At 40.0% G+C, this 18,489-nt stretch overlaps 1 protein-coding gene and 1 pseudogene across 3 annotated transcripts in view; one reads left to right on the top strand and one right to left on the bottom strand.

Annotated features, from left to right (window-relative positions):
- Nucleotides 1–8,098, top strand: part of LOC136404301 (Bardet-Biedl syndrome 5 protein homolog) — a 59,301-nt pseudogene extending 51,203 nt beyond the window's left edge.
- Nucleotides 8,099–10,770: 2,672 nt separating this feature from the next.
- MEGF10 (multiple EGF like domains 10) overlaps nucleotides 10,771–18,489 on the bottom strand; it is a 188,079-nt gene continuing 180,360 nt past the window's right edge. Inside the window, exons 23-25 of one of the 3 annotated variants that reach the window (XM_066382136.1) lie at nucleotides 16,634–16,678; nucleotides 15,131–15,337; nucleotides 10,771–13,108 (exon numbers count right to left, since the gene is read on the bottom strand). In XM_066382136.1, the coding sequence (XP_066238233.1) occupies nucleotides 12,930–13,108; nucleotides 15,131–15,337; nucleotides 16,634–16,678 (431 nt within the window). In that variant the 3' untranslated portion in view covers nucleotides 10,771–12,929. Of the gene's footprint in view, nucleotides 13,109–15,130; nucleotides 15,338–16,633; nucleotides 16,714–18,489 lie in introns of those variants that run through there. The other 2 variants (XM_066382138.1, XM_066382139.1) reach the window with 2 other exon arrangements.

Genomic DNA, 18,489 nt, shown 5'->3' with positions numbered 1-18,489 from the left:
GCCGCGAACCAGTGCGGCTAGTAATTCCAGGTCCTGAGGGAGAACGGCGCAGAATTAAGAAAATAGACTCACCGAGAAAAGAGGATGGGATTGGGAGGCCTCTGCAATACTGATGGTAGGAACAGAGCAGAGAGAGCCCCCGGTCTGCTTTATTATATAGCATAGAAAATTAAAGGCTTTAAGCCAATATACGAATAAGAAAGTCTTTGATACAAAGCCACTTATATGAGGCATAAATGGTATTCCTCATAAGAGTGCACCACCCCACATCATGCAACAGTCAAGGGTGTGGGGAAAAGCTTAGTTTTGAGATCTTAGTATTAGAAGGATGTTGAAAAGATCTTAGTATTAAAAGGGTGGGAAAGGCTTAGTCTTAAACTAAGCCTTAGGCTATAAGGACTTTGCCAGCTTACAGCCCATTTCCCACAGTTTCAGGTACTATTGAGTGTTTCTGGTGATACAGCATTAACCAAATGAAAAAAAATCTTGCCTGCATGGAGCTTACAATCTATTTGGAAATACAAACAATAAAGAAAGAAAGAAAAGGGTTAAATAAGATATCTCCAGATACTCAGCCTCTAGAAGACAAGCAGGATAACAGGTATAGGATAATTCTGTCCTATACGGTTGATCAGGATAGGCCAGGGGTCCCCAAACTATGGCCCGTGGGCCGCATGCGGCCCCCTGATGCCATTTATCCGGCCCCCGCCTCACTTCCGGAAGTGGCACCTCTTTCATTGGTGGTCAGTGAGAAGAGCACATTGACTATCTCATTAGCCAAAAGCAGGCCCATAGTTCCCATTGAAATACTGGTCCATTTCTTGATTTAAATTTACTTGTTCTTTATTTTAAATATTGTATTTGTTCCATTTTGTATTTTACTTCAAAATAAGATATGTGCAGTGTGCATAGGGATTTGTTCATAGTTTTTTTTATAGTCTGGCCCTCCAATGGTCTGAGGGACAGTGAACTGGCCCCCTGTGTAGAAAGTTTGGGGACCCCTGGGATAGGCTTTTCTCTAGAAATACAGTGTGTCTGTAAAGTCATGGTGCACTTTTGACTGGTCACAGGAAAGCAACAAAAGACAATAGAAATGTGAAATCTGCACCAAATAAAAGGAAAACTCTCCCAGTTTCATACTTATTCAGTGCAGTTCGATGTGGGCTCATGCACAGATTTTTTAGGGCTCCTTAGGTAGCTATCCCGTATAGCCTCTACAGACTCGTCACTGACCGATGGCCTACCAGAATGAGGTTTCTCCACCAGTTAGTTCACTGTCCCTCAGACCATTGGAGGGCCAGACTGCTGGGGTCCTTCAACTGCTTATCCCACCAAGTAATGTTATTCCTATGTGGTGGTGCTTCGTTATAAATGCGCTGATATTCACGTTGCACTTTGGTCATGGATTCGAATTTAGCGAGCCACAGAACACACTGAAATTTTCTCTGTACTGTCCACATCTCGACTGGCATGGCCGTGGGCTGCTCCGCTGTGTGTATACACGGTGTTACGTCATCATCTGTGCATGCTCACATGCTGCCAGATCATCCTACAGAAACTGGGAGGGTTTTCCTTTTATTTGGTGCAGATTTCACATTTCTATCGTCTTTTGTTGCTTTCCTATGACTGGTCAAGAGTGTACCATGACTTTACAGACACACTGTACTGATTAAGCAGCACCCGAGATTTGAGCTTCCCCTTTCCTTTTGGAGACTACACTTTGACTCCCCCTAGTGTGGCCCCCTCTGACTAAGAAAAATTGCACACAAACTGACAAAACCTCCACTTGACACTGACCTCATTTCTATGTACCACCAGCTCAGGAAGCAACAGATGTTCTAGACAAGCACACTGAAAGCAGGATCGTCTGTATCAGTTTCTTAGTTCCAGAAGCATTTACCTAAAAAAAAAATTCCTCCCAATATTTTGGAAGAATGATAGCAAATTTTTAAAAATAATAATAGCTAGAATGCCATGGATAGGTAGGCAACATCATAAGAAGAGTTAAAAAGTTTTTTTAAGAAACAACATTTGTTCCTTCTGCATTTTCTCCTCAAAATATAATAAGTGTGAAAAATTTAAAAAGTTCTTGCATTTCAAGCATTATTATCTTGAATTATTAAATTTCATCCAATTTTAGATAATTTGTTAATACATAAAACGTTAGGGCACAGAAAGAACTAAAACCCTCTTCTTTATTGTTACACATGAAATTAGATATTCAGTCTGAAGCAAAATAATTAATCATTTTGGCTTTTCTCTACAGGTGCCTGTATGATTAAATTATTATATGAAATAAAAAGATAATTATAGTCAAACCAGGTTTACCAGCATTCCACATGAAATAGGAAGTATAAAGTCAGTCGTACAATATGACTTCCAAAATGGGAGCATGATGACAAATACTAGCTCTGCTCTCAGTACTCCTCTGTGGTGTGGTACGCTTGGGAGAACTCAAGCATGGAAGCTAGCAATAAGCCTCCAAACCTGCCTGTAATATGTAATGACTACCCTGTCAATAAACCTGGGATTTTATTTACAATCACTGAATTCTTTACCTTAATTTTGGTATGGCATCTTAAGTACTATTCTAAACACTTGGGAAGCAATGTCTCAAGTCCCTGATCATGGCTGGACCTTCAGAGAGCACAGTGTTCCTGTCTGTTCCCCTGACTGTCCTATTGTCCAAGGTGCAGCTCAAGTGAAACTAGCCCACATAGCTAGGTAGAAGCCTGGAACATAAAAAGGCTCAAGCAGCATTAGTTCGGTAGTATATTCTGTCTTGTGGGGGTTTTAGTAGAGGTTACAGGTAATTTATGGACTTCGAGCTCTACTTCTAGGTATTTACAAGATCTCTTATGTCAGGGATCTCTCAATCATACACCAATCATTAAATACACCATGGTAGAAGGGTCACTTTGTGGCATATGTGGCTTTTTCTATTGTTTTATCATCCATAAAGAAGTCCAAGCCATGCACACAGGATGAAGTACTATTCACCATCAGCCTACAGCTTATAGCAGTTGAATTACAGTCTTCATCAGGAAAGGGGAGAGCTCTAATCTTGGCTGCTGATCACGGCTTCTAATTCTGATCATATTTTTGCTGATTATTTGATAGCAATTCAATAGAAAATGATAAACTTGTGCTTTGGGATACAGATGTAGCTTATCCTGTGCCAGTCTATCACACGGAGGCTCCATCTTTTCTTCCTGTTGCCACTGAGTCTTCCAGGTTAATTGGGACAGAGGTCTCTAGCAGCATGGAGCAGGAGCTAGTTAACGCTGCTGTCCCATAGCTATCTGTCTGGGGCAGAGGGGCAGCTGATGCTGCAGGAGCACAGTGGGCAGCTACCCAACCCAATTTTTCAGACAGGCTTGCTTTTCCCACCTTGGCCTCCCCATTTCTTCACCTGCCCTATACTCTCTCTATTCAACCTCATCTCCTTTCTTTGGGAAGCATTCTGCTTGGATCACTGAACATCTATTCTACCCTTAAGAGTTCAGAGAGTCCGCCTGGCTATGTCTCTGTATACCTTTTCCATTACTTCTGTTTCATTAACCCAGTGGAACCTTTCCTACCTGAATGAAAGATCTGAATATCTGGAAGGTTCGCACTGTAGAAGAGCAGAGTTGCGGGAGTTTTCTTCTAGTATCTATTGGATCACTGTGTCTCCATGGTTTCTTTCTCTCTCCTGAATCAGTCTCTCCTGTTCCTCTCACCCATGATTACCAGTTTTGGAATTTTACTCTTGATTACATTTCATCTTCTAAAACATGAATTCAGTCTCAGCAGTTACCAAACTCTTTGTTTTCACATTCCTCTTTCAAATTTTTAAATTGGGAAATCATTATTTTCAACGCCAGGACTTTCTCTGGTCCTATAATTATATCCTTTGAAAAGTTTTAATCGTATTTTTATCTAGGTTTTCTTCCACTGCCTATGTAATTACCTCCACTTCCATAATAGAGGTTTATGGTAGTTTTCCAATTGTGCTTTTCCTTCTACCAGGTCTGCAATGTTCTCTTCAAGTGCTGTGTGACTGTTCTCTGCCTATTTATGTTAATAACACACTGTTTTTCAGCATTTCTGAGGAGCTCTCTAGTCCTTCCTGTGTGCTGACAGTCAGAGCAGGGATTTTTCCTTCAGTGGCTAGCCGGTAATCTTCTTTGCCTCTGACTTTTTTTTTAAGTGAGAGGAGGGGAAATAGTGAGGTAGACTCTGGCATGGTCCCCACCCGGATCCACCCGGCAACCCCTGTCTGAGGCTGATGCTCAAATCAACCGAGCTATCCTCAGCATCAGGGGCTGACAGTCAAACCAGTTGAGCCACTGGCTGTGAGAGGAGTGAAGGGAGAGAAGGGGGAGAGGGAGAGGGAGAGAAGCAGATGGCCACTTCTCATGTGTGCCCTGACTGGGGATCAAACCTGGGATGTCTGTATGCCGTGCTGATGCTCTATCCATTAAGCGAACCAGCCAGGGCCCCCTTTGCCTGCCCTTATGTTGATGTAAGTGGCAGAAGGCCTCTCAGTTCATAAGTCCAAGTCTGATCTTAGCCCAACATGGGAACGCCCGTCCTGTGATAGCATGACGCAAGGGACAGCTCGCCTCTCTCATTGCTGCACAATGCACAGCAGACATTCTCCTTGCACCGTCTAAGTGTATCTCCAGGGTGGCTGGCTCTCCCCACACACCCTCTCCACGTTCCTCCAGCACCTTCCACTTATGTTTTGTCCCCTACCTGCACCTTCTTTCAGAGACTTGATGTCTCACTGTGTGTGGAACCTATTCAGATTGCCAGTGTCAGCCCTTGGCTGTTCTGGACAGTTGTATTTGCCAGATGAGAGTGCAAGGCCGGGCCCCCATCCTCCCAGAATCCCACATCCAAGCATTTTAAAAGCATTCACGATTCTTAGGAAGATAACATATTACTAGAATATGTAATCATATTATATTGTTTTCCTAAATTATTACTCCAGAAATAAAATATGTATGGAATTTTATAGTATAAAAATAGATCAAGATATGGTCACATGGATATTTAGATTTTATAATAGTCATTAAATGTTCATTTCTGATTTACCAGCCTCATAACTCATCTGGTTATTGCAACCTAGATCATATTATTGGCTAATTTTTCATAAAAGTTATATAGCTAACATTTACCAGCTATTTACTACCCGTCAGGCACTAAAGTGTTTTTATAAAGTTATTAAATTCTCACAAAATCTCTTGAAATAGGTACTATTATTTTCACAATAATAATTATAGAAACCTAGGCCCAAAGAAGTCAGGTAACTTACCAAAGTCATACAGCTAGTAAGATGCTTCATTTCCCTAATAAATACTAATAATGAGCTACTTGGAAAGAGCACAGGTCTTATAGTTCTCTGCATCCCTGACTGTAGTTGGCACTCAGGCTCTCAGTAAATAGACAGTAATTGAGAGAAGAAGCAATGCTTTATTCATATGTGATACCTAGAACGCAGTGCTAGAAAGTGAATGTTTCAAAAATGTTTTAATTATAAAAAAAAAAAAGCATTAACTGGCTACTGAGATTTCAAAAAACAAATTCACTTAAGATAACCTAAAGATTCCTGACCAGGTGGTGGCGCAGTGGATAAAGCGTCGGACTGGGATGCCGAGGACCCAGGTTCAAGACCCCAAGGTCACCAGCTTGAGCGCGAGCTCATCTGGTTTGAGCAAATCTCACCAGCTTGGCCCCAAGGTCGCTGGCTCGAGCAAGGGGTCACTCGGTCTGCTGAAGGCCCACGGTCAAGGCACATATGAGAAAACAATCAATGAACAACTAAGGTGTCACAACGAAAAACTGATGATTAATGCTTCTCATCTCCCTCTGTTCCTGTCTGTCTGTCCCTATCTATCCCTCTCTCTGACTCTCTCTCTGTCTCTGTAAAAAAAAAAAAAAAAAAAAAAAAAAAAGATAACCTAAAGCTATTTATAGAAGACCTATCAGCCACTAACCTGGGTTGCAGGAATCTAAATATGAATAAAATATTGCCTCTATCCTTAAAGAACAAGAAGCCTGAACAGAAAGAAGATATATAGCAATTAAATATAACAAAATAAAATTGGTTTTTAAATGTATATTTAAAGTGGTATTGGGACACAAATGAAGGAATATTAATTTTTCCAGTAAGATTATAAGTTTTTTCTTCTCTCTAATTAATAATAGAAGAAAACATAGAAATAAGCACTACTTTCAAGTATTTCTGTTAGAGGCCCTGGCTGGTTGGCTCAGTGGTAGAGCGTTGGCCTGGCGTGTGGAAGTACTGGGTTCGATTCCTGGTCAGGGCACACAGGAGAAGCGCCCATCTGCTTCTCCACCCCTCCCTCTCTCTTTTCTCTCTGTCTCTCTCTTCCCCGCCCGCAGCCAAAGCTCCATTGGAGCAAAGTTGGCCCGGGCACTGAGGATGGCTCCATGGCTTCCACCTCAGGTGCTAGAATGGCTATGGTTGCAACAGAGCAATGGCCCAGATGGGCAGAGCATCGCCCCCTAGTGGGTATTTTGGGTGGATCCCGATCGAGGGCATGCAGGAGTTTGTCTCTCTGCCTTCCCGCTTCTCACTTCAGAAAAATACCAAAAATAATAAAATAAAAAAAATAAACATTCTTTTTGAGAAAAAAAAAAATGAAGCCTGCCCTAAATACTAAATTAAAATAAGCAGACCCAGTATTTGGATACCAATTTTAAGAGAACCCTAAAAGGTCAGTTTGCCATACATCAATAGTTAATAAACAAGTACCCATCCATACCACATGATTCACGCTTGCATATCTCTGTACACTTCCATAACATAAAGCCTTTAAGACCAAAACATCTCTTAAATGTTTATTTTAAATACTAAAGACATTACCCAGAGTTACAAAATTTTTTATTTAAAAAGCGTAAACTTAGCTCCCTCTCTGTGGAGAGGGCCCATCGTGGGCCTCGGTCTCTGTGTTGGTGCCGGACATGCTTTGGGAGGACCAGAATGTCTGTTTTGACATATCCTGGCAACAAATGAAAAAAAGATCTGGAGAAGCCTTTATTGTTTAGATTCGGCTGAAGACATCAGAGGAAATACTCGGGATAGAGGTAGACTCTCAGCAACAAAGTTAAGAATTCTCTGGCAGTCTGGCATTATCCAGAGTCAATCATTCTGTTGGTGACAACTGCATATTGAATATTACAACAAGGACTGCTACCTCTAAATTATGAGGCCTACCTAAAGCTCTTTATATACTAACAGAATGAAAGAGTGCCTGTTTTGAGTTTAGATTCACTAATTTGGTTCCTGGAAGTTCTAGACTTTTTACTTGTATGATTGCAGTACACACTGTATATGAAACTTTTAAAAAGTATCATGATTTTAAATTGAGAAGTGCACCAATTCACAAGCAACTAAGATTACAAGAACATGCATATGATAAAAATCAACGGAGTGTAGAATTTATCCAACAATCAGGGAAATTTAGGGGTTTTGCGAAAGAGAGAGGAAGAGAGGCAAGAGACAGGAACACTGAGGTGTTGTTCCTGTATGTGCCCTAAAAAGGGATCGGACTTGCAACATCTGTGCTTCGGACGATGCTCTAACCAACCGAGTTATCCAGCCAGGGCTTGCTTTTTTATTACCAATGTGAAAATTGTGTGGCATGCAAATACAGTGACAGTTTTAACATCAGTATACCATATCTGCAGATTCAGTCAGTAAAGATTAGAGAGTTACAATTTTATTTAGCTCTTGTCATCAAAAGTTCTCAGCAAAGGGGAGGATATGCTCTTGGCTTTAAAATAAATCCTGTGGAAAAACTATAAGTATCAGTTAAGGAAATCAATTCATTTCACAAAGTCTATGCTGCCAGTCCTATACTTGGAGTGGATTGTGAACTGGAAGAAAAGCCACAGCCCCTTGAAGCTCTGACAGTTAAACAAATTCAAGATGATGTAGAAACAGACTCTGATGATCACCTGGATGCTTTTGTGGTTTATTTTGCTGATGACAATAAGGAACAAGATTGCGAACCTGTATTTTCAGAAGAACAGGGGCTTGCAATAGCTGAAAGATGGGTTAGCTCTTCAGGGACTAGTGAGTTGATCTTGAGTTGAGTGGGACTGCTATTTAAAGACATCTCAAGATTCAAGATACTAGCTGCCTGCTGTAAGGCATGGAATAGTTTTTACATTTACAGAAAAAGCTTTTAAAAAAAGAGTTTTTTAATGATTAAGGAGAAGCTTATTTATCTAAGATTTTACTGTCAGTATTTTAGAAATTATATTTAGAATTGTACTCAAAATGGATCTAGTTTGTAAATGTTTATTTTTGCACTTAATACTTATAAATTATTTGTCTATGGATATTAAAGAACTATATCACATTGGATTTAATAAGAAATTTATGCAGTATCATTTAATGTTTTGAAAGTATTATTTAAAATAATAGGACTATTTTTAGGAAGTAATCAAAATACATACAGTTTTTAAATTATAAAGATGTATTTTAAGTATATCATATAGCTCCAAATGTAAGCCAACTCTAATTATAACCATTAAATTTCTTTTTTAGGTAATCATTTATGTAAAAATTATAACTAACTCTGGAATACAACAATATGTAAAGTTTTGGACACTGTTTTGCAATTAATTTTGATATAGTTTTTGCAAAAATATATTTTGTAAATAATTAATTTTAAATAATTTGTAGATGTTTGTTTGTTTGTTTGATGGGAGAAAGGGAGATAATGAGGCAGACTCCTATGTGTGCTCCAACTGGGATCTACCCAGCAAACCTGTCTGGGGCAGAAGCTCGAATATCAAGCTATTTTTAGTACCTGAGGCAGATGCTTGAACCAACAAAGCTATTCTCAGCACCCGAGATCACTCTTGAACAATGGAGCCACTGGCTGTGGGAGGGGAAGAAGCAGAGAAAGGGAAGAGAAGCAGATGGTTAGTCTTCCTGTGTGCCCTGACTGGCAATCAAACCCAGGACGTTCATATGCTGGCCAACATTCTAACCACTTTGCAACTACCCAGGGCCATTTATTTACTGAAAAAAATTACCTTAAAACTCATTTTTTAAAAGACTTAATCTTATTTAAGGGTAAGCACACTTCTACTACCAACATGAATTCTAAATGGTATTGTGATACTTTTTAAGATTTTTGCAATATTTATTGTTTAAAAATTCCAAGAATTGACAATTACTCTTGTAGGTCCTTGGAGTCAAGATGATCTTATTTTCATAAAGTTGTCTGCATTTCTCACAGGATAGAGTCATTGTGCTAACAGATTTGGTTGGAACAGGTTGTAACTGTATTATGAAAAAATTCCATGTTGGGCCCTGGCTGGTTGGCTCAGCGGTAGAGCATTGGCCTGGCGTGCAGGGGACCCGGGTTCTATTCCCGGCCAGGGCACATAGGAGAAGCACCCATTTGCTTCTCCACCCCACCCCCCTCCTTCCTCTCTGTCTCTCTCTTCCCCTCCCGCAGCCAAGGCTCCATTGGAGCAAAGATGGCCCGGGCGCTGGGGATGGCTCCTTGGCTCTCCCCAGGCGCTAGAGTGGCTCTGGTTGCAGCAGAGCGATGCCCCGGAGGGGCAGAGCATCACCCCCTGGTGGGCAGAGCGTCGCCCCTGGTGGGCGTGCTGGGTGGATCCTGGTCGGGCACATGCGGGAGTCTGTCTGACTGTCTCTCCCCGTTTCCAGCTTCAGAAAAAAACAAAAAAACAAAACAAAAATTCCATGTTGGTTTTTCTAAAATCAGTGAACATAATTTTCCATCGAGATAGTGTTAAGCACTTTAAACTCTCTGTTTACGCTATAGCATGGGAGAGGAATTTATATCAAGCATTGTAAATAATTATGAACTATTCTTTATCGTATAATTAACTACAAATAACATTCAAATAAAACAAACATATAAGCTATCATCTGGGTCAGTTTTGATGTATTTATATGTAAAACAAATAGTTTAAATTTTTTTCTGATACATCAACCTCTAGGGTAAGAATAGTTTTGCTGACATTCTTACATGAAAAACTTAAGCCAGATAACACCAAGATCATTACTATTTGACCACTATAGGGTATGGGAAATTACTTAGGGTCCCAAATTAACATGGGTTCAAAGATCATAAGAATAGACTGTGTACGAAGAATTATATCATCATCAAATTACATTTCATATATCTGGAAAAATTCTTAGAAATTTAAATTTCAGGTGGGTGAACTTGTCAGTTCCTCTTTTCTTTTTTAAAAAATCCTCATTCTGATAGAAGTATTTCTCTCTTTAACCAACTCTATATCAAAAGATCCATAAAATTTTGACTTCTAAACTAGACCTCTCCGAATATGGCATGTAGTTTTACAAAATCTAAAGTGCTGTGTTCCGATGTTTGAGAAGTCCTGAGTGAAATTTGATAGATAAGACTCCCTTGTTTCTGAACAGCAGCCATTTTGTGCAATTGACTTGTCAGAAAGATTGCTTAGGAAGGGACAGGCACCCTTCTCACTCCACAACTGCGGCCCAGGTTTTTCACTTAAGTTGCTATTGCTCTTCCGTCCCTCCCCTCCCCTCCCCTCCCCTTCCCTTCCTTTTCATAGTGGAATTATCTCCAGAAAGTGATGGGGAAACTCAAACTTACCATGGAGATCTGAAGAGATAATCCTTGAAAAAGAAGAGGAAAAAAGGAAAAATGCCATTTTTATTTTATTTTTATTTATTTATTTTACCAAAAAGGACTCATTATGGCTATTGACTAACAAGTGCTTCCATTAGATGCCTATACCTATTGTCAAGTAAGAGTCAGGCAGTGGTGAACTGTGGGAATAAACGAAATGTTTCTAAGGTGTGTTCCAGGCAATTCCATATTTCCTTGAATTAATTTTGCGGTTCCCTAAAAAAAACAGTCATCAAAGGAGTGACTGCTCTAAGTGTGTTTGTTCTGTCATCCACTTGACCAAACCACCATTGCAGGTGCAGGTGTGTGGCATGAAAGCACTGGATAGCCCAACTCAATGACTGGCAAGGAGGATAGTCCAATTCAATGACTGGCAGGGACAATGCCATAGACTACCAGCAGAACAGGTGTACAATATGCACTTTTTAATCGACTCACAGAGACAGGACACCACACAGGTTGTCATTAAAAGACTGAAGACCATTCATTGTGTTATCTTATGGGTTGCTTCCTCCTTCAGTCTTCCAGCCTGCTGGCTTGCTCATGCAGGTCAAAGAACGAGAAACGGGCTCTCTTGCATCATACTGGCATTCTTAGGAGACAACTGCCTTGGGGTGAAATGTTATTGCATGATCAGTATGCACAGGATGAGCACTGTTCCAGTGTGCCTGGCACAGTCCAGATTAAAGCCCATTGCAGGGTAATTATTAATAATGCCCTCATTTACTCTCTAAAGTATCCCAGTTTGGATGATCAATTATACGATCACCCTAATGAAGGTCCTCAGTAAGGTCATTTTGTGGCACTCAGTAACTACAGCATCTCACTCCTGTTCCCCTTGGTTTAGCCAAGACTCAGAACCCACAGAACAAAGGAACTCCATTTGGGAATACTAAGAAGAGTATTTTAATTATAACTCATTCACCTATGGTTTCTGTACTATCTTAGTAATGACCATTTTTAATATATTTGATTTATATATTTTTATCTCCTCCCTCCCAAAAGAAAAAAGAACACTGTATTTTTATCAGGCAAAAAGTAAAGTGGCAATAATACAAGAAACAACAAACATATCATATTTTTTTTCATTAACAATTCAAGCACTACAAAACATAGAATGTACAACTTAAAAATGAAAATACAAATTAAAGAAAAATGGGATACATGTCATATTAGCAATGCAAAAGACCAGCTTAAGCATAGTTTCTCTAAATCAACAATTAATAAAAGAAAAGTGCCCTTTTCTCAAATACGCACAAAAATATTTCAGTCACTTCTAGGGAAAAATTAATAAAAAAACTTTCTGCTAAATCTATATTACAGTAGCATGTATTACTAATGGTTTACAAAACTTAAGTGTCTTCTTACACTTAAAATTTACACCCTTTTCCAATCATTATACACTCATTCAATCCAGTCCGTCAAAAATAAAATTATTTCATTTCTATATTTATGAAATAATTTCTGATATGTTATGGATCTCAAGTGGTGAATGGGTATGATAGGGACAGTGATCAGAATAATGTCATGGATCTAAAGTGGGACAAGGGTCAAACAGAGAGAAAAATGCCCTCTCTCTGGCACACATTGATTCCCATAATAATCCTAGTATTTCTAAAATACTTCTAATTGTTCATTTCTTCATTCTAAAAAAAAAAAGTCTAAAATTTTCATATTTAAATCTTCTATCCACTTCCAGAGTTTATTCAGTCTATCCAGTTATGCCACTTGACAGAAACTTTCCTCTTGTGTTCATATCATGCCTACAATTCTGAGTTCAGCTGAAAAACAAAACCCCCAAGTAATCAGGACTCAGTAATATGCCCCCTTTCTTCCACATGTTTAGTGCTTTACATGACATTTTATGGTAAACAGCACAATCCTAGCTACAGATCTACAATGCAAATGAGAAAAATATTTAAACGTTTTCAAGCAATAATACCAGTCAATGTCCACTGCAACCCGTATCTTTGAAGAAGTTCTGCAAGTTCATGCTTGTAGCCAAGGTTTTATAGTAGGTCATGCTTCACAGGTGCAGTTCTAAAACTAAGAAGGATGGGAAATCACACTGATGTCTTTTTCCGAGCCACCTGTACAGAGGGACCTACGGTCAGTCCGCCTCGGCTGTGAGCCTCCTGGTTTACGTCCAGCAACTGCCTGCCAGACATTCACATGAGGTGGCAAACTGGAGGATGGAGAACTGAACTGCAGTTCTGGAAAGGGTTCCAGTGGCTAGCGAGTGGTCCCTGGGTGTCATTCACTGCTGCTGCTGCTGCTGCCTCCATCGTCTCGCGTTGGGGAGGATGAACTGTCCCGGACTGGCAGCAGGTCATAATGGCAAGGGATGTGACTGTTCTTTGGAAGGTCATATGGATCTTGGGTGAGATGCCCATTATTGCTGAAAATTCCTTGGACAACACTCACTGTAGGTTCTGTGACAACCAGGGACATATTAATTGATCAGCAATGAAAATAAACAGAATATGACATTCCTTGCAAATACCAAATACACAAGAGGAGCTTTCTTTTTTTTTTTTATCCTTCTTTTTTGTATTTTTCTGAAGTTGGAAACAGGGAGACAGACAGACTCCTGCATGCGCCTGACCAGGATCCACCCGGCACGCCCACCAGGGGGCAATGCTCTGCCCATCTGGGGCATTGCTCTGTTGCAACCAGAGCCATTCTAGCACCTGAGGTAGAGGCACAGAGCCATCCTCAGTGCCCGGGCCAATCTTACTCCAGTGAAGCCTTGGCTGCAGGAGGGGAAGAGAGAGACAAAGAGGAAGGAGAGGGGGAGGGGTAGAAAAGCAGATGGGAGCCTCTCCTGTGTGCCCTGGCCAGGAATCGAACCCGGGACTCCTGCATGCCAGGCCGATGCTCTACCACTGAGCCAACTGGTCAGGACCAAGAGGTGCTTTCTTATAAAAATAAAAGAAAATATTATTATTTAAAACAAATGATTCTTTTATAATCACAGAGGTAGCTACTCTGTGGTTGGCACACACCCAGTGATGCCCACAAATGGTGTTCAGAACAAAAAAGTAACTGTATGGTTGGGATGAAGCTATCAAGGGAACACACAGAAACCCTGATATGAATCATTGTCTGAAAAACCTTGGAGATAATTTAGTGCAAACCCCCTGCTCTATGGGTAAAAGGCTGAGGTCCTTAGAGGTTAATTCAACTCATGGAAACATAAGTTTACGATGTTAGGACTCAGGCTCTCAGCCGAGGTCCCATGTTACAGCAGAGAGCTTATGGTACATTTCAAAAGGGACTCGTTACTGATCTTGCTATGACAAATTTAGTTCACTATGCCTTCCATTTTAAAAAAGCTCTCTTAATACTTTAAAAATAGTTATATGTCTTCAGTGACATAGCTATAGCATAAGATATTGACAACTAGAGTTAAATTAGCCACTTCATTTATAAGTAGAAGAGAATTTTTTAAGGTTAAATCATAAATACTAATACAGAGATAGAGAGTAAGAGAAATTTAAAATATACAGTCCTAATATCTAGCCACCAATAGCTCTGATATGTTTTAACTTTCCCCAAATTGTTCTTGCAAGGAACAATCAAAATATCTCTAATTTTAAATTGAATTGTTATTAATTTATATCAGATTTACATCTTAAACTCTTAATGACATATTAAACAAATTTAAAAGTAAAGTGTTTCAATCCTGCTAAAAGCATTATATGTATATTAATATGATACATGCAACCAGGAATTGGAACGCCCTTTTTAATCTAGCAGAGCCATTAGTTTTAGCTAAGTCGACATATTCACTAGCTCAGTGGTAGTCAACCTGGTCCCTAACGCCTACTAGTGGGCATTGCAGCTTTCATGGTGAGCAGTAGTGGAGCAACCAAAGTATAAATAAAAAGGTAGATTTAACTATAGTAAGTTGTTTTATAAAGATTTATTCTGTCAAACAGTGAAAATCCAACATAAAGTACTTGGTAAGTAATTATTATTATATGCTTTAACTTGCTGTAACTCTACTTTATAAATTTTATAAAGTAAAGTTACTTCCCTACTTTATAAATCACAATTACTATGGAACCGGTGGGTGGTTAGAAAATTTTACTACTAACAGAGATACAAAAGTGGGTGGTAGGTATAAAAAGGTTGACTACCCCTGCTCTAGCTAATATGGTATTTATGCTATTCCACATGTAGGCTAAAATATTTACTATGGCCACAAAACAAAAGATGGACGACCAGGTGGATCATCCTTTAGATTTTCTAAATGGCATTACCCTGAATAATTTATTTGGTGCCAATTAATATGATCACTGTAAACACAACTTACATTTAAAATAGGAGCTATTATTTTTAATAAGGTTTATATGAAATGCTATTGTATTCTCAAAGACTTTGAAACTGTTTTTTGTTTTGTTTTTTTTTAATTCCCACACTAGGTTCTTTCTTTGGTTTGGAGAACTTACCAACTTCATAGACATTCTTGTTGGCTGAGGTTGAGTTATTGATCTCCGCATATGGGGAATCTCTCCGTGCTGGGGACTTCATCTCCACATAGCCACACTCTGAGTTTTTGGGGATAAGTACAGGTGGGTCTTTAATAGTGGCATATGGATTTTCAGAACTGTTTAGGGAGCAGGTACTTGAATTATATTCTGAATTCTTTCCCAAGTCTGTGGAGAGAGATGGCAGAAAAAAGTAAATGTTATTTCATGAACATTATTTTTTTAAATTTTATTTTGCAATTACAGTTCATATTTGATATTATTTGTCTTAGTTTCAGGTATACCGAACAATGTTATCTTTTTTTCTTGGTGATAATTTACTTGGGCAGTTTTTCTTTGCAGCTAGTTTTTTAGATTATATACAGTGAAAATAATACTAAATGCTTTTATGTTATTTGGATAGAATTTGCTACGAAATTACTATAAAATATTAAAGAACACAAAGTAATTTTAGCTTTTCCCTAAGGTAAGTACCAACACAAACATCATGGATTTGATTGCATTTTAATTTTCACACTCCAATAAAATTAATTCCACTCTATTTTACTAATAGTCTCCAAATTCCCAAAGACTTCAATCAAGAAACCATCTGTTGATGAACCCAGAAGCACCAGAAGGTCCTATTCTCGTGGTGAGGAAGGCATTTGTGCTGTGAGGATTCCTTCCAAAACCTCAGTACTGGGCACCTGAAGTTATTACTCAAATTCTTCCTGAAGAGCAGGCCTCAGTGAACCTGTTACCATGATGATCTCTTCCTATTTTCCATGCTATTTCCTTTTCTCCCCTTGTAAGTCATGCCTCCCAGCCTTCCGGGGTGGTGGTGATCATTAAGTGAACTACATCGTAGGCTTGGTAAACTCTGAAGCATTGTATAAATGAATGAAATATGAGTGTTTTCCCAGCAAACTGAAACCTCTGTTCCCCCAAGACTTAACGCTCTAACTCAGGGGTCAGGAACCTTTTTGGCTGAGAGAGCCATAAATGCCACATATTTAAAAATGTAATTCCATGAGAGCCATACAACGACCCATGTACATTACGCATTATCCAATAAAAATTTGGTGTTTTCCCGGAGGACAGCTGTGATTGGCTCCAGCCACACCCTCAACCATGAACATGAGCGGTAGGAAATGAATGGATTGTAATACATGAAAATGTTTTATATTTTTAACGTTATTATTTTTTTTATTAAAGATTTGTCTGCGAGCCGGATGCAGCCATCAGAAGAGCCATAGCTGGCTCACGAGCCATAGGATCCCAACCCCTGCTCTAATTGGATGCACCTATGGCTGCTGTCTTGATGTTAGTCAAAATGTTTGTGTGTTTGTTGAAACAATGACACTAACAATTCTACGATTTTTCTACATTTCCACTCTTGTTTGTTTAGCAAATTATTTCGGTCTCTGAGATATATTTTCTAATTATGATTTTATAAAGGTATTTCTTCCTCAAATTTGCACATACCTTTCAAGGATTTCCCCATATAACTTCTATCAAGTCCAAAAGCACCTGTGATAAAGGAAGAAGGAAAAGACCAAGTGAGCCTGACCAGGTGGTTTGAAACCACGAGGTTGCCAGCTTGAGTGTGGGTTCACCAGCTTGAGCGTGGGATCATAGACAAGACCCCATGCCTGCTGGCGTGAGCCCAAGGTTCCTGGCTTGAGCAAGGGGTCACTGGCTTGGTTGCAACCTCCTGATCAAGACACTTTTGAGAAAGTAATCAATGAACAACTAAGGTGCTGCAGTGGTGCCACGATGAAGAATTGATGCTTGTCATCTCTCTCCCTTCCTGTCTCCTGTCCCTATCTAACACTCTTTTTGCCTCTATATCTCTCCCAAAAAGAAAAGAAAGAAAAAGAAAATACTCAGTGCATACTGAAAGTAAGAGAAAGTCTATCTAATACTTCAAGGTCCTGGAGGAAGATGGTTGGGGCACCCACTTCCTTCTAACTGCAGGACATCAAGGTTGCTGCTTCCCTTTCCCTTCCTTCCTTCCTTCCTTCCTTCCTTCCTTCCTTCCTTCCTTCCTTCCTTCCTTCCTTCCTCCCTCCCTCCCTCCCTCCCTCCCTCCCTCCCTCCCTTCCTTCCTTCCTTCCTTCCTTCCTTCCTTCCTTCCTTCCTTCCTTCCTTCCTTCCTTCCCTCTCTCCCTCTCTCCCTCTCTCTCTCTTTCTTCCTTCCTTCCTTCCTTCCTTCCTTCCTTCCTTCCTTCCTTCCTTCCTTCCTTCCTTCCTTCCTTCCTTTTTTCTTTATTAAGTGAGAAGTGGGGAGGCAGAGACAGACTCCCGCATGCGCCCTGACTGGGATTCACCCAGCAATCCCTCTACTGGGGGATGCTCTGCCCATCTGGGTCTGTAGCTTTGTTGCTTGGCCACCGAGCTATTTTAGCACCTGAGGAGAGGCCAAGGAACCATCCTCAGCACCAGGAGAAAACTTGCTCAAATCATTTGAGCCTTGAAGCTGGAGGGGAAGAAAGAGAGAGAGGAGACAGAGAAAGACAAGGGGGAGGGATGGAGAAGCTGATAGATGATTGCTTCTTCTGTGTGCCCTGACCAGAAATCAAATGCAGGACTTCCACACCCTAGGCAGATGCTCTACCGCTGAGCCAACTGGCCAGGGCCTAGGCTGCTGCTTTTCAAATCTTTACACCAATCACTCGTGCTAGGTATCCTCGGTGCTTAGAATTAAGAATACACATATCATTCTGATCATTCTCTTGCTCACTGACAGGGACTTTGGGAAAGGCTGATCAATACAAGGTGAAAACTGAGACACCGATGAATCAGTACACTTGATTCCAGGTTGCACAGTAGACGGGTCACAACCAGGATTAGAACTGAGATAAAGGACTTACATTTCATCACTTTTTAGCCATATGACTTCGAACAAGATATTCAACTCTCTGAGTGTCAATTTTCTTACCTCTAAAATGAGGAAAACAAAACCTGCCTCCCAAGCCTTCCAGGGTTGTGGTGATCATGAAGTGAAATAGAGCATAGCCTGGGCTGACTCTGAAGCGCCATGTAAACGAATGGTGTTTCAATTACTATAACACTTACTGTGTCTATCTGTAAGCATTCCAAGGCCCTCTCAATTATCTTTGAGAGGAATGGTATAGACTTGGGTTAAAAACAGAGAGCAAAGTAATGGCTTGGGAAGAGTATTCAAGTAAGTATGAGAATGTGAAAGAAATGACCCCCTACAACTGTGCGTGTATTTCTTAGAGTGATATTAAACTCAAGTTCTGATGGTGATGTCTGACGGGGACACACACTGTGGAGGAAGAGGAAGAATCCCCTAAGGGGAGACAGCAGGTCTAATA

This window comes from Saccopteryx leptura, chromosome 4, assembly GCF_036850995.1.
Source record: "Saccopteryx leptura isolate mSacLep1 chromosome 4, mSacLep1_pri_phased_curated, whole genome shotgun sequence".
Taxonomy (NCBI): domain Eukaryota; kingdom Metazoa; phylum Chordata; class Mammalia; order Chiroptera; family Emballonuridae; genus Saccopteryx; species Saccopteryx leptura.
The sequence above is the reverse complement of the archived record's forward strand: the minus strand, read 5'-3'. Positions and strand labels throughout refer to the sequence as shown.